Source organism: Hoplias malabaricus, chromosome 6 (genome assembly GCF_029633855.1).
Source record: "Hoplias malabaricus isolate fHopMal1 chromosome 6, fHopMal1.hap1, whole genome shotgun sequence".
NCBI lineage: Eukaryota > Metazoa > Chordata > Actinopteri > Characiformes > Erythrinidae > Hoplias > Hoplias malabaricus.
This window is the reverse complement of record NC_089805.1, coordinates 28,608,230-28,623,682: the sequence shown is the minus strand read 5'-3', so window position 1 is coordinate 28,623,682 and position 15,453 is coordinate 28,608,230. Positions and strand designations below refer to the sequence as shown.

Below are 15,453 nucleotides of genomic sequence, written 5' to 3'. Positions count from 1 at the left end.
CACACACACACTTATTTCCATGCGTCAACCCCTTGTACCAAGCTCATTTCAATTTATGTTTGGAGTGAACATTATTGAGCTACACTGCACCGCATGTTCACATTTGTTGCACAATGTTAGTTCCTTCACCTCGACCCTGAAATGGATTAAGCAGCAAAGATGATGTTATTTCCTTGCTATTTATACATAAGACAGACACCTTAAATGTGGTCACTGTTTGCAACATTTTATTTTTTGGTCAATTTATTTACAAAGATCACGCCAAGTGCTGGCACATTTTTAATATTTGGTCTGCATTTGATGGTATATCAAACCATCCATTTACAATTTATGGTAGAGTTCACAGAAAAATTTGGCAATGCAGTTGCACAAAAACTGAATCTGCATTATATGCAGTATGAAGAAAAGTTCAAAAATCCATTGCATCCAACACAGCAAGTGCACAAATTGTCAAGAGTTTTATGAAAAATAAGTAGAAGCAGGTGAGATGTAGACTTGATCCATTAAACAGTTAACAGAAATGACTGATTTCATAAAAGTAAGTCTCAGGCACAAGAACAGAACATGATCATTAGACTCATAGCTCTGGCAGTCCAGGCATGGGGAACTTTCCAGCAAAAGCCTCAACCTCTTCTCGGATTTCTTTTAGTTTGTTCTGATATTTCTCATCCTGAGCCAATGTTTCCTTGAACTCTTTCAGAGTGGCCTTCGGGTTCATGTTCTTCTGGATCACCACAGTTAACTGAATACCTAAAACCAAACATATCAACACAACTGTTTTTCCCCATGTGCACCTGTAAGTCTGTACATAAATTCATACTGCAAAAATACAATTAACTCACAATTGTGAATGAATTCTGCCACTTTACGGAAATCCTCCTCCATTAGCCCTCTTGATGTGAGCGCTGGAGAGCCAAGACGAAGACCACTCGGCCGCAGAGCACTCTTATCACCTGCATTACAAAACATCAGCCAGATTAAGAAAAACTTCATTGTCAAGCTGTGTTATTAACCACCTACTGCATGAATATTAAATCACAAGCAAGTAAAAAGTAATGCTAAAGCAAAAACAAAATGCTTGTAACCCTCAGTAGGGTCACAAGAATTTATGCAAATGGGATTATATTGACTAAGTAGTTATCACTCATTCTTTGGACAGAGTATTTCAAAATCCAACAAAAACATGATTATCTCTGAGGTTGTACCTGGACATGTGTTCTTGTTGCAGGCGATGGCACAGGCCTCCAGTACTTTCTCTGCCCTTCCACCATCAGTTCCATTTGGACGTAGGTCAACCAAGATAAGATGGTTATCAGAACCACCTGAGGAACAAAAAAAATAGTCTACTTAGCACAGATTTTTCCTGGCAAATCATTCTCTTCAGATAAACGTGTTATCATGTTAAAGTTTATAGGTCAAATAGACCTGCCTATATTTCAACAAGTGAGTCAAACAAGTACAAAAGCTTGACTATGCAGAAGTTAATCAGTGAAAAGATCTTCTAGCACAGATGACCTGGTGTAACCTACACCACTCTACTACAGTTTCCACCATAAACTTGATCCAAATATCCTAAAAAGGTATGTGATGGTTGGGATAGCTACCTCCTACAGACTTTTAGGCACAAAACATTTTCAACATTTTGTGATCAACAAAGCCACAGTAAATAAATTGAAAGGGCTTTGCAAAGTGAGATTAAGAGGAATTTAATGAATCAATTCATTGAGGGTTTTTTTTTTTAAATAAATGCCATGTCATTTTGTCACAACCTTTTGCCCTGGCACATCACTGTTGTTATATGTCATATGATAAATACGAAACTTACCAGTGACAATTTTGTACCCTTTTTCCAAAAGAGCACCTGCCAAGGCTTTGCAGTTTGCCAGAACTTGTAATTGATAGGCCTTGAACTCTGGAGTCAATGCCTGCTTCAATGCTACAGCCACACCTGTTTATGAAATACCATAAATTTATGCACGTTCTGCTAATTTGTAAACAAAATCACTGACCCGTTTTTCCTAAAAATAATCTTAGATTTTTAAATGTTCCCAGTAGTTCCAGTGGTTACTGAAAGCTTTTAAGAGTATTATGTAATCAAGGGGGTGTGCAATAGAATTGATATATGATCCATAGCTAAGCACAGGTATCCCTCCGTAATCGCAAATCGTGTAAATGCAACAACTTTATGCCATCTAGTGGTTCATAACAGTCATATCAGTTTACAATGAAATGTAATGCGTAAATTGCAAAAGAAGTTGATGTTGTTTTATCCCTGATCTTTTGTGCTCCAACAATTGGACAGTTCTTAAAAGTATCAAAAAGATAGTGACTCTAATGGAATCTTAAAGAATGTTCAATATACCCATCTACTAACACGTAATTACTGATATTACAGAATTCTGAACCTCTGAAATACAGTTATGAAAGAGAAGAGATTACTATTTTAAAGACAGCAAGATAAACTGGAATACTGTGTGTTGATCAAAATTAACTTCCAGTAAAATATAAAAGCTGTGACCTGCAATAGCATGGTTGTGTGGTCCTCCCTGCAGCCCCGGAAACACTGCCTGGTTGATCAAACTCTCCAAGTTGTAGAGATTCTCCTTTCCTGTTTTGGGATCCACACTGCGCACCCCTAACAGATTAAATTATTATTATTATTAAAATGTGACATGTCTCACCAGATACACAACAGATTAACTTTTACAGTGTACATTATTTTGTTATGCCTATAATGAACTAACCTTTCCTGTAAAAGATGACACCTGCTCTGCAGCCTCTCAATGTCTTATGGGTAGTGGTGGAAACAATATCACAGTATTCAAATGGAGAAGGAACCACTCCAGCTGCTACAAGTCCACTAATGTGGGCCATATCAGCCAGGAGGTAAGCCCCATTCTCATCTGCTATTTTCCGCATACGACTGTAATCCAGGTTACGGGAGTAGCAGCTGACACCTTTGAGAGGAATAAACAAAGTTTAATCTGTATACCACATAATGTAAGAAGAAAAAACAATATTTAACATGTAAAGGCTTTTCTAATACCTTAAAAGCCCAGAATAATCATATCTCATTTATTAATGTTTCTTGTCTTAATCTATTATCTTCTCCTGCAATTTGCCTTACTAATGTTAAATGGGCAGCTGTGGTCTTAAGTGTGTTAGAGAAGCAGACTTGAGACAGAGCACCAGGTACTCTCCCCTGACCAGGAGGGAAAAAAGGGGGCAGAGGAGAGAAAGAAAAGCAATATCTTCACCCTCAACCTTCACAGCAAGGCACCTAGCCCCATCCAGGGCATTGGAGTGGCAGCCCCTTATTCTGGGGTGTGTGTTCACTGCCACGAATGGGTTAAACGTTAATATACAATTTCATTATGCTGCTGTGCAATGACAGCAAACGCACATTTCGTTAATGTAACACGTACCTGCAATGATTAACTTTGGATGGAACAAACGAGCATTTTCTTCTAGTCTGTCATAATCAATGTAGCCAGTTTCTTGGTTAACCTAGGAAAACATTAAAAAGAGCAATTAAAAGCAATTAAGGACATGGACATAAAATGCTTGTAAACAGATCAGCTATTGTAACAAAGGGTGAGTCTTAATAAGACCTTGAAATGAACAGCCATCTACCTTGTATGGCATGGACTCAAAGAAAATGGAGGTGGCAGAGATTTTCTTTTTGTCCGTCATAAAGCCATGGGTCAGGTGGCCACCATCAGGCAGGTCAAGACCCATGATCCTACCATGAGGCTCCACCACAGCGGTGTATACAGCAAAATTAGCAGGCGATCCTGAGAATATTAACATGTTTATGAGTACCTTTTAGAACACATCAAAACAGAACTGGTATCACAAAGCTTCAAACTTACCAGAATAAGGCTGCACATTCACTCCCCATTTTTCTGGGTCAAGACCATAAACTTTCAAAGCTCTTTGCTGACAGAGCCGCTCCAGTTCATCCACATACTCTGTGCCGCCATAATATCTGAGGAACGTTTTGCAAAAATCTGACAATTAGAACTAAAAAGGTAGAACATACACATTATACATATAGGAAAAGTTGGAGTTTCACCTTTGGCCAGGATATCCTTCTGAATATTTGTTGTTCATACATGAGCCTAAAGCCTCCAAAACGGCTCGGCTTGTGAAGTTCTCAGACGCAATGAGCTCCAAACCATATGTTTGCCTCTTCTTCTCCTTCTTAATAATGTTAAACACCTGTTGACAAATGAGTCGGATTTAAATATAGTATACTAAAGACAGTATATCACTAATAATGTACGCAGCCATCATATGGTTTGTTATTTGTCTTATATTCAAGAGCTTTGTCAAGCTCAGTAAATACATTCCTAGCAAACAAATATATAAATACGTAACAGAAACTTTTAAAAATCAATAAAAAATATTTATGTTATGTTATCCCAGTACTCAGTAACTCACCTCTGGGTCATTTGTGCTGAGAGGTTCCTGCATCATACTATTGTGGGACTCCCAGGTTTCCTTGTCAGTGCAACAACCGTTGATCTTAGCCATGTTTGTGCTTTTAGAAAGACAGACAATAGAGCACAACACAAATATAATGAGCTGTACCAAGCTAATACCATCAGCAGATAATCACAGTTTAGACATGACCAAGGACAATTAATACAGATTAAGATTCCAGAAAACAAACAAATCATATAAAGAGATTGGTGGACATAAGAACAGGAAAAAAACTGGCACATGATTCAGTCCCATGCTCTCACTTATTTAGAACATACATATATACAAAATGCAGTAGATCATATTCTCCTTTGCAATTTAATTTTATATCCATTATTATATATGAAAATTACCGGCATGTTTAATTATTTTGTTCCCCTGCCCCATATTACACTACACTGACATCAGGCAAAAATATTTCGCCCCCTTAGTACAGGTTGCAAGACATTAATGTGTAGAAGTAAATATCAAGTGAAAAGTAGGCTTTTCTATCTCCGTTCTGATGATATACAGCGGTTGAACTCGGTGTGGTGGATATTTTTGCAGCTGTCAGCAGTCTGGTAGATAGTCGAGTTATTCGATCGGCCCTGGCCTCCCCTCTCTCGAAAACATGATGCAACAACAGCCTGCAGCTCAAAGCAAACCAACCTTATGACACTGATTAACTCAGAAACGTTTAAGTCCGTTCAGGGAAAATATGGAACACAGACCAAAGACTAAAACAGCGTCCACCCGATACTCAGCTAGTTGTATAACGGTAAATTATGGAAGAGACATTGTGGTTAGACTCGCTATTGTTGCCCGCGCAAAACACCCACTTATTGACTTCACGAATTTGAGCAAAAAGTTAGAAACACACTTCACAACCGGGCAGCAGTGAACGCTTTTTAAAGACGTCTGGGCACGTTTTAATATTTTAATAAAATTTGTCGGTTATACTACAATGTGTTTTACTCAGCCCCATGTTAACATTACTGTGCCTTTAGCTCCTGCACCACACAATGATACACACTCTGAAGTTTAGTGTTAAACACGCTCGTTTCACTAAGACATTTTATGACTCCAACCCTCATTTAATTAACAGAAATCTTACCGTTCCGGCTGAAATAAAACGAAGGAGTCTGAAAGACACAGGTTATAACTTGCAGCACGTCTCTCCTAACTTCTATTTGCGGCTAAAGTCCGCGAAACTGAGGAGCCAATCACAGCGCAGAGGGGGAGGAAATGTCAGTCAAAACAGAGAAACCAATCACAGCGCAGAGGGGGAGGGATTGTCTGTCAAAACATAGAAACCAATCACAGCGCAGAGGGGAAGGAAACGTCAGTCAAAACTAGGGAGCCAATCAGAATGCAAGAAAGTGTATTACTGAAGCTGATGAGCCAATCACAGCGCAGAGGAAGAGTGTAGCTGTCAATCAAAATTGAGTAGCCAGTCAGAGCGCTGAAGAGACATGACGTCAAAGGCAGAGGGGAGGACCTTTTACTCAAAATCCAATCACAGCACAAAGTAGGCCTCACCTTAACAGCACGCGGTTTGTCGTGATTTAGCCTGCGCTGTTAACTCAGTACAAGCTCCTACAGATAGTGTTCTAGTAATATGTATAAAGAAAAAATAATAATAATAAATAAATGCAGTTTCTTAATACTTTTTTCTAACTCTATATTATGGTTGCATATTATATGAACATCATTACTAACAAATTATTACATGAAAAACCATGCTTAATAAAATAATAATAATAAATAATCCATCCATCCATTATCTGTAACCGCTTATCCAATTTAGGGTCGCGGGGGGTCCAGAGCCTACCTGGAATCATCGGGCGCAAGGCGGGAATACACCCTGGAGGGGACGCCAGTCTTTCACAGGGCAACACAGACACACAGACATTCACTCACACACTCACACCTACGGACACTTTCGAGTCGCCAATCCACCTGCAACGTGTGTTTTTGGACTGTGGGTAATAATAAATAATGCTTTATTTAAAAAGCACCTTTCAAGATACCTAAGGACACTGTATAATAAATATTTTTAAAAAAGATATATGTCTCCCCACTGAATCCATATGCTAGTTTAAAAGGTGAATTTTAAATCTGGTATAAAAATATATACAGATGAACAAACTTGCAGTTCATCAGAAAGTCTATTCCACAGCTTTGGACCTGCCACACAAAATGCTGTATTTGCAATGTTGCTTAGCTTAAAAAGGTGGGACCTCAAGCAAGTGTAGGCTTGGGGAACAAAGAGTACACACTGGAGAGTAGAATTGGAGTAGACTGCTTACATAAAAAGGCAAGGTCATGCAAGGATTTAAAAGCACAAGCAATTTGTGCTGGATAGGATGCTGTACTGGGAGCCAGTGTAGATGATTTAAGGCCAGAGTAATATACTACCAAGATCTTGAATGGATCAGCACCCTAGCAGGAGAATGCCTGCTCAAAGCCAGAGCAGGGAGGATTTATAACAGAGCATTACAATAGTCAAGTCTGGATGTTACAAAAGCATGGACTATGTTTCTCAGCAGTAGTATATGAGAGAAAAGAGTGAAATCCTAGCAATATTTTTAAAATAGTAAAAGGCTGTCATACATGTGTTTTTGATATGGGATTCAAATGATAGTGTAGATTCCAAGATTTCTCACCTGTGTTGATGTATAAAGACCATTTCAGGAGAAGCATTTATTATGATCTCTGAGTTATTATTTAAGCTCAGGAAGTTCTCCATTATCCAAATCCTTACGTCTGTTAAAACAATTCAACAAGACAGTAGGTGGCAATCTGTGGGAAGGTTTGTATAAATGTATATCTGAATGACATTAGCAAAACAATGAAACTGCAGCCCATGATGTCACCAAGAGGAAACATAAAACATACTTAAAAGGTGCATTTTCTGATATTTTTGAGCAGAGGTCACATAAGCTAAACATGCTTGGGGGACATAAACAGTAATTCAGTGATGCCTATTCAGCCTCAACTTCTTGATGCTGAGAGAAAAGTTGAAAATCTAACACTGACTCACCAAATCACAACTTATAATCTATAATATTCACAACAAATTCATAATATCCACAACAGTTAACATTAATATGCCAGTCACTCAAGAAAACACACATGGAACAATGACCCAAATGATGGATTCCCACTTTTTTATTTTTTTTTTACTTGTTGCACATACAAGAATTATTAAATTCAAATAGGTTTCATGATAGATGTTTTCTCAGCATTGGATTTCAATGGGTGTTATTCCCTGTTATCCTTAACGGCTGCTCTGCTTGGCCATGTATATCAGAGCCACGTTACAAATACACAGCCCAACATGAACAGCCTTCTAGTTCACCAATTCCCTACTCAATTTGAACTATAATGGATCTGTGGCTGAGGTGAAGATTTGTCAGGCACCTACTAGTCATAACTAAAAGCATAACCATTATTAATAGACTACATAGAGTGTTATAGTTTAATATATAATAATTATCTGGATTTTCCTATGTATTTACCAATGATGTACTAGGTCTTCCAGGTACATGGCAAGTTAAAACAAATGGGCTGTTACAAATAAAATAGGTAAATTAATATAATAACAGAAAGAGATCCAACACTGAGAGTATATACCTTAAGCAGGAAACTTTTTTTTATCTTTTGCTAATACATTACTTGAAAAGAAATACATTGCCTGGACAGCTTTCCAAAACTGGTGCTCACGGTGTAACCAAAACCTGATGATCATGATGTTTCATGTTACAGTAAATTTATACTGACTGGGACAGCAGTTAGAAAATTTATTTTAACATGAATCAATATGTTAATAAATATATTTCTAGTATCGTGAAATAAAAGTATCTAGACACTGAAAATTAGCCACTTTGGTGAAAACACCTAAGCCTTCTTCATGAGCATCAATATTGAACATAGACTACCAATTGCCTGCTTTCAAGTGTAGTAATCTGAATGCATAAATATTCCTTTCCGTGGAACAATGCATTGCAAAAGCATATTGCCATCAAACCTGTCCTCAAAAATAGTATTGTCAATATATTTGTATGTACTGCTCTGTCCCACAAGTAAAACCTTTCAGATTAAATGTTTCCTTTATCTCTGCATTATTTGAGGGACAATGTATGTAGTCCTTTTGCTGCTGCTGCTGCTGCCTGTGCTGCTTCTTTTACTGCAATGCAAAAAAACAAACCAAAACAAAACAAAAAATAAAAATCAATAAAAAGCTTTTAGAATATTACAATACTATGATGTATTTGCCTTCCAGAGCAACTGTGTGTGTACAGATTATGTGTACCTTTCCTTTCCTCTTCTTTTTTCTTCGCTGCCTCTTCTCGTTGTTTTCGAATAATTGCAAGCCGGGCAAGGTCTGCTTTGGCTTGATCTGTCTTTCCTGCTAAATGCATCTTCATGTATCTTTCTTTTGCCTTTTGCTTTTCAATCTCTTCTCTGGAATGTCGAACAGACATGATTACACACAAGGGTATACAATAAGACATGTTTGATCGTACTTGTAGATATTCAAGAAAACAATGGGTAACATCCACAAGTTACAACACAATTAATTATTACATGTTTCTCAATCCCTCCGAGATTCATCCAGCTTGACAGTGCTTACCTTTCTCTTCTTGACAGTTGCCGAGGTCCCTCCAGTTCTATCTCTGTTACTTTCTTTGACTTCTGAGCAACCCGATTAGGATTTTCAATTTCTATCAAACCCTCCAAACCTCCTCTTTTTTTCTGTGACAGAAAAGAAGAAAACAGTCAAAGGCAATGTTTAACTAGGGAGGATGCCAGTTTCCTTTTGAGTATACTGACATTTTTTAATCATCAGATAAGAAAATGGGTCAGACCTAGCATAGGAGACAATGCAGCCATTTATCTGATGCTTATTTTAGTGCAATACCAGACATTTGTAAAAGCAATAAGTCTTGTTTCACAATTAGTTTGTCTCCACATTTTGCTTAATTTTCTCCTGAATTATTAGTCATGGCCAGTTTCACCCTTTTAATTGTTATTTTTAATATATAGACAAGAACAAAGCATACAAGGGTTGTCCTTGACACTTACTGCAATGAATAACAGTTGTGAGAGTAATGGACAATCAACTGGGCAAAATGGCTAAGAAAATGTACTACACAAGTATAGCCTTCACAAAGCTGAATTCTCATCAAGAACTGTTACTCATTTGACAGGACTGCCATTTAATGACTGATATAAATACATATAAACATAGATAAATATAGATATAAATACTGGTAAATTATTATATAGAGTTACAGCTTTTAATTACATAACTATTGTATGACACAGGCTTGACCTAACCCTTTTTGCTGTAAAGAGCACACAGCACTAAACTGGCATAGACAAAGCTGGCCTACACAATGGCTCAAAAAAAAAAAAAAAATTGGTTGACAGGTAATATTTTAACAGAGCCAAAACCTACTTGAGAGCCCTCGTCGTCACTGTCCTCTGAGCCTGATCCGGCTTCTTTGTCCTCAGTCTGGTTGTCATCGTTCACTGCTGCTCCTACTTCTTCTTCTTCATTCTATAAATTGAAGTAAATATATATTTTATTTATATAGAACTGGGCGTGTAGGTATTACATAAGCAATGTCAAATAGAGTATAACACAGTCAAAGTAAAGCATAACTTTTCTTACCTTCTTCCGTTCCTTTTCAGCTTTCATTTGAGCATCTATCTCTTCTGGGCTTGTGTATGTTCTCATACGACCTTTATGTCCACCCTTTCTTCCTGAAAAAGCATCAAATTAATACATAACACATACTACACTTCAAGCTATAAATAGATGTTAAAGGCCAAATTAATACTGATCATATGTTGAAAAATGATATTGTTTTATCAATTAATAATTCAGTGGATATTCAAATTAGTGACAAGTTTAAGTTGCAATATTGCCCCGTTTTCATCATCCAATCACATTTTGGATGTCATGTCCAACCCATACTACTTGCCCAAATGTTGTTTCACTCTGAAATACATCACTGAAAGGAAGAAATTTTTCCTTGCTTTGTGTATTAACTATGCCAAATTCACTACAGTTTACAATACAGTTTATCTCACTAATGTGTGACCGTTGTGGTGTCTCATGCTTGTAGGCTTGATCCGCACACTTGGTGAGCTTATGCTTTTAAAAAAAAAAAAAAAAACACTCAGACCACTATGCGCATTAAACCAAACAACAAGAAACATGGTGAACTGTAGGAATTATGTGTTTCACAAAGTGCATTATATGTAAATTACTTATTGCAGTTCACTTAATATTCTACGCAATGTCTGTCTTGACAGCTGGAATTCTAAGAATGGACATTTGTTTTCTTTTGATTACTTTCTATTGAAGAATAACTGAGAAGAACATTCTTTTGAAGTCAAAAAAGTATTGATGCAACACTGAATGCTGGGATTTTCACCTTGTTCTTGTTGGCAAATCAACTGATATATCCTTCATCAAGAATAACATTCTGGTACATTCACTATTTTGGCATTTGCGTTCTTGACTATTGGAATGTAAATTGTGTGGTGGAAAACACAAAGCGAGTACACTAAGACGAAATAACACAAAAAAAACACATATTGAGAAACGGCTTGTTGTTGGACACCACTACAAAATGGCGTATCTCCAAAATAGTGCACTGTACAGGGAATAAGGCCCCGTTTGGGACACTACCATGACGACTTTAAACTAAAATAGTAATTTGTCATCTCATAAACATTCTATTGTTAAAAGCCAAATTTAAGAAACGTGTATTAGGATTTTATTGTTGGCTGTGTGTTAAAAAGCTAACAAAAGAACAATAAAAAAAACCCGGCTGGAGTAGTGGTGGTATACACCACCGTTGTCCACATGGCAGAGGTGGGGTTGATTCCCGGCTCAGGCAGGAACACCACACCACAACAATAAGAGTCCTTGGGCAAGATTTGCATTCGCCTACATCTGTGACTTGACTAAAACTGTACGTCGTTCAAGATAAATCTGCTAAATGCTAAACATGTATATGTAATAATATGTAAGAGGGCTTAAATCTGAATCTGCAATAAACGTGTGTGTAGAGCCTCCTCCTTTCCTCTGAAGAAAGTTTGTTCTATTTAAACCTCTGTAACGAGTCGGATGGTGAATGATCGTGGAGCATCTGAGTGGCGGGATTGTAGCCTGTCGCGACAATCGAGATACAAAAAAAGACTTACCTCCTTTAGGCATGATGACGGCTAATCCAGGCACAAACAGTACACTAAAACAGAGTGGATGATGAGTGAGAATACAGTAAACTCGATTTCAGTTTCGACTGTTGAGAAAGAAACTAAGAAACTAACGTTAAAACTCTTCGTCTGAAAGCGCTAACGTCGCTTCGCTAAATAACGTTACAGCAAGTCCCAGAGCAGTCCGAGTAGACTATCAACGGTAACTGTACATATAGATATACACGGGAGTGAATTGCGAATAAGAATAACTCTCACTTTAAACCCCACTTCAACCGTATAAATACAAATCAACAACGAGCGTGGAGCTACAGCTCAGACAAAGTCGCTATGATGCTATCACTCCTCTTCACTCAGGCAAATCCACGGACACCTAACCTGATGCAATATAACTCAACAATAAGCAACACGAGTGCGAATAACACCGCCGTGTTTATAAAAGATGGCACTGCTGCAATATTACTTTATGGTGTATTTATTTTTTAAATGAGCCTAACTTTGTGCAGTGTTATGTGTGGAGTGAAGGGACAGACCGCTGACGCTAAAGAGCCTCGGCGCGGAGGAAGGTCCTCTCCAGTGACGTCACCGTGAAGGGACGAGACTGCGCTGGGTTCCCTGTGCTAAGCTACAAAGAGAGAGAGATTCCTTCATTTCTGTAATATTCATTTAAAGAAATTACAGTCATGCCCAAAGTAAAGAGGAGTAGGAAGCCTCCTCCAGACGGCTGGGAGCTGATAGAGCCCACTCTAGACGAGCTGGACCAGAAAATGAGGGAAGGTGAGACAGACGGATTATTTTTTATTTTTAGCCTCGGAGCTAAATCAGCGCTTCAGTATTTTTCTGCGCACTTCTTAATTAAAGCCTATTACTCCTGGTTTAACGCTATTCCCTATTTAGGTAAATGCTTCTACAGTCTTGTGTTGGGCTGCTCTAAAGCAATTTTTAACACTTAGTAAAAACACATCTGCACATTCCAGATGTTGCGTCTCGGAGCTAAAGCCCCTTTTCACAAATTTTCTTCACACGCGTTTTTTTATTGAACGCGTTCCCCCCAAACGCGATATTAGCCTTCTACATTCGTGTACACGGTTTTTTAAAACATTCTTGTAACTTTTTTTTATGTCAGCGGAGACGGAGCCACATGAGGGGAAGCGGAAGGTCGAGTCTCTGTGGCCGATTTTCAGACTCCACCACCAGCGCAGCCGCTACATCTTCGACCTGTTCTACAAAAGAAAAGCCATCAGCAGAGGTACATTCAATCATTCCGTTTAAAAAACTGATACGATTTATCACAGTAACTTTAACATCTGAACACTTTGTTTCAGGTGACACTACATGCGTCTCACTTTTCCCACAGAAACGACCTCTGCTGTTCTGAGTAGTGTTTAATCTAGATAATAGAACACTGCTGTCTGAAGTTAATTGCATTCAGCAGCACAAGTTTAAGTGAGGTTATGTTCTGATGCTGGATGATTAACTCTGGATCACAAACACCACTCCAGCTTTTCCCAGAGGAGCTCTGTCACTCCAGAGAGTGCAGATCCACTGCTCCACATCCCAGTGCTTTAAGAGTTTATCTTCTTCTTTCATATGCTTGGCATTAGTGAATGCAGGCTCAAATATATTCACTCCAAAGTATCCCATTTTGTAACCAAAGTTTTTGTGTTTAGTTTATGTTTGCTTTGTGTCCAGAGTTGAATGGATGCACCTTAACTGAACTTATTAGTTAGAACTTTTTAGGTTTGAATAAAAAAAAATTAACAATAAATCAATTGTCCCATGCTTTCTGAGTACTTGTGTTAGTTATGCATCTTCATTTAATAAGACAATTATTCTGCTCTTTTAAATTACACCACAGAGAGTACTTCACAAAATATTTCCCCAACAAAAAAAAATATTTGCAGTAAGGAATTTTACATTATTATTATTATTATTAATATTACTAATGTTTTTCAGACTTCACAGAATAATCTCAATCCTGGTGAGCTTTATGATGATAGTTCTCATTTTTATGCTAAGTAATTACACTATCTTTCTAAGGATATAGTGGCTATATGTTCAGCCCTTCAGAACTCAGCACCAAGTATACTATCATATTCTGAAGACACAGAGAGTAGTGCCTCATTAAAAAAAGTACAATGATTATTCTTCACATTCTGTATTTATCCAAACCCAATTACATTGGCCTGCTATGCTATCTCTCTGTTTCTGTTTGAAAAATTAAGCTTTGCTTTTTATGGGCATTGTGCCATGGATATGAGGATTATTTTATGGCAAAAGTGTTAAAACTGAAAGAAAAGCAAAGTTGTGGTATACTGCTATATATAAGATAGATCACCCAATACAAGCGCTTAGTTAGTTGTAATTGCAAGGTTGTTTACTATTTATGTTATGATTTTTAAATTTTTTAATATTTTTTTTTTTTGGGGTCCCCAGAACTCTATGAATATTGCATGAAAGAGGGATATGCAGACAAGAATTTAATAGCAAAGTGGAAGAAGCAAGGCTATGAAAATCTCTGCTGCCTCCGTTGCATTCAGACCCGTGACACCAACTTTGGAACCAACTGCATTTGTAGAGTGCCTAAAAGCAAGCTTGAAGTGGTAAGTAAATACTTTTTGAGTGACTCATAAGCCTCTCTTTCTAATACGGTTTATATACCCCCTTTTTATTTATTTATATTTACCATTGGGATTAAAAATTCAAATTGTTTTAGTTAAGTTTTAAACAAATTCCTGTGAAAATATAAAAATTGTAAAATAATCCTTTTTTCCACCAATTATAGTAAACAGTGCAAAAGATGGACTTCAGTCTGTAATAGTAGAACTACAAGGTGCTCATTGAATAGTGGAGCTGAAAGAATGTGTGAGTGAAGAAACAAGGGGGTACTCATGATGTTATGGTTGATTAGTGTATATTTTCATTTAAAAAATTGTCATGCTTTGTTGACTAGGTAAGTCATAACCCAGAAAGTATGGCACACACTGTTCAGGGTTTCATAAAAGGCTGAAACAATTTCTGGCTTTTATGCCATAGTTCATGGGCATCTTCAAAAACTAAGAAATAAACATGTGAACGGAGATCACGTAGTAGATGCTGTTAGAATTATGTCATTCAATGTTAATCACTGTAGCAGTCATGTCCTGCATGTCTAATAAGATTTTTCTTTTCTTCCTGCCAGGGTCGTATCATTGAATGCACTCATTGTGGGTGCAGAGGATGCTCCGGATGATCATGATATTCCATTGCGATTTCTGGAATGTTAGGGCTCATTTACGTTTTGACCTGTTTACTTTTAAAAAGTGAGTGGGTCTTCATTCCTGTTTGCCTGTATGTAATTGTAGAAATAGTCATTATGTGTGTAATTTGTGAAAACATTTTTATTAAACTTGACAACACATTTAAAATGCATTCTTTGCTTTGATCCTCTTTTTGTAAAATAAATACTGTTGTATGGTGATAAATACATGTCTGCACATCAGTACATTTAGCAGCAAATACACTTTTTCAAAAGCAAAAGAGGAAAATGCCAACATTCAGACATCCATCCATCCATTATCTGTAACCGCTTATCCAGTTCAGGGTCAAAGTTGGTCCAGAGCCTACCTGGAATCATTGGGCGCAAGGCAGGAATACATCCTGGAAGGGGCACCAGTCCTTCACAGGGCAACACACACACTCAGACTTTCACTCACACACTCGGTCACCTTTGAGTCGCCAATCCACCTACCAACGTGTGTTTTTGGACTGTAA

General features: G+C 37.6%; 3 protein-coding genes across 5 annotated transcripts; 1 reads left to right on the top strand and 2 right to left on the bottom strand.

The window, feature by feature from the left end:
• Positions 1-214: 214 nt before the first annotated feature.
• On the bottom strand, positions 215-5,721 carry shmt1 (serine hydroxymethyltransferase 1 (soluble)). Its single transcript, XM_066674819.1, has 12 exons — positions 5,579-5,721; positions 4,444-4,543; positions 4,076-4,221; positions 3,873-3,988; positions 3,634-3,794; positions 3,426-3,507; positions 2,745-2,957; positions 2,519-2,635; positions 1,826-1,948; positions 1,206-1,322; positions 843-953; positions 215-750 (listed from the first exon to the last, which is right to left on the bottom strand). Exons 2-12 carry the CDS (start codon positions 4,534-4,536, stop codon positions 578-580), a joined length of 1,452 nt encoding a protein of 483 aa, XP_066530916.1. The 5' UTR covers positions 4,537-4,543; positions 5,579-5,721; the 3' UTR covers positions 215-577.
• Positions 5,722-7,624: 1,903 nt separating this feature from the next.
• Positions 7,625-12,299, bottom strand: pdap1b (pdgfa associated protein 1b). Of its 3 annotated transcripts, none has more exons than XM_066675033.1 (7): positions 12,234-12,299; positions 11,689-11,732; positions 10,145-10,236; positions 9,929-10,030; positions 9,101-9,222; positions 8,780-8,931; positions 7,625-8,653 (listed from the first exon to the last, which is right to left on the bottom strand). In XM_066675033.1, exons 2-7 carry the CDS (start codon positions 11,699-11,701, stop codon positions 8,589-8,591), a joined length of 546 nt encoding a protein of 181 aa, XP_066531130.1. In that variant the 5' UTR covers positions 11,702-11,732; positions 12,234-12,299; the 3' UTR covers positions 7,625-8,588. The 3 variants fall into 3 exon arrangements, with proteins under 3 accessions (XP_066531130.1, XP_066531129.1, XP_066531128.1); XM_066675032.1 differs by lacking the exon at positions 12,234-12,299 and adding an exon at positions 11,815-12,203; XM_066675031.1 differs by lacking the exon at positions 12,234-12,299 and having other exon boundaries at positions 11,689-12,202.
• bud31 (BUD31 homolog) lies at positions 12,230-15,115 on the top strand. The gene is made up of 4 exons (XM_066675034.1): positions 12,230-12,477; positions 12,827-12,949; positions 14,137-14,303; positions 14,882-15,115. Exons 1-4 carry the CDS (start codon positions 12,384-12,386, stop codon positions 14,930-14,932), a joined length of 435 nt encoding a protein of 144 aa, XP_066531131.1. The 5' UTR covers positions 12,230-12,383; the 3' UTR covers positions 14,933-15,115.
• Positions 15,116-15,453: the final 338 nt, after the last annotated feature.

What these genes read in the sequence shown, in the direction of transcription:
- shmt1 (XM_066674819.1), bottom strand. Translation starts at nt 4,536, where the DNA reads ATGGCTAAGATCAACGGTTGTTGCACTGACAAGGAAACCTGGGAGTCC. An exon ending in TCCAAAGTTAATCATTGCAG is followed by an intron (nt 2,958 to 3,425) that starts GTACGTGTTACA and finishes TTCCTCTCAAAG; the next exon opens with GTGTCAGCTGCTACTCCCGT. An exon ending in AGGGTACAAAATTGTCACTG is followed by an intron (nt 1,323 to 1,825) that starts GTAAGTTTCGTA and finishes TTTGTTCCTCAG; the next exon opens with GTGGTTCTGATAACCATCTT.
- pdap1b (XM_066675033.1), bottom strand. An exon ending in CAACTGTCAAGAAGAGAAAG is followed by an intron (nt 8,932 to 9,100) that starts GTAAGCACTGTC and finishes TCGACATTCCAG; the next exon opens with AGAAGAGATTGAAAAGCAAA. An exon ending in AAAAGAAGAGGAAAGGAAAG is followed by an intron (nt 8,654 to 8,779) that starts GTACACATAATC and finishes TTTGCATTGCAG; the next exon opens with TAAAAGAAGCAGCACAGGCA.
- bud31 (XM_066675034.1), top strand. Translation starts at nt 12,384, where the DNA reads ATGCCCAAAGTAAAGAGGAGTAGGAAGCCTCCTCCAGACGGCTGGGAG. An exon ending in AAGAAAAGCCATCAGCAGAG is followed by an intron (nt 12,950 to 14,136) that starts GTACATTCAATC and finishes TGGGGTCCCCAG; the next exon opens with AACTCTATGAATATTGCATG. An exon ending in CTAAAAGCAAGCTTGAAGTG is followed by an intron (nt 14,304 to 14,881) that starts GTAAGTAAATAC and finishes TCTTCCTGCCAG; the next exon opens with GGTCGTATCATTGAATGCAC.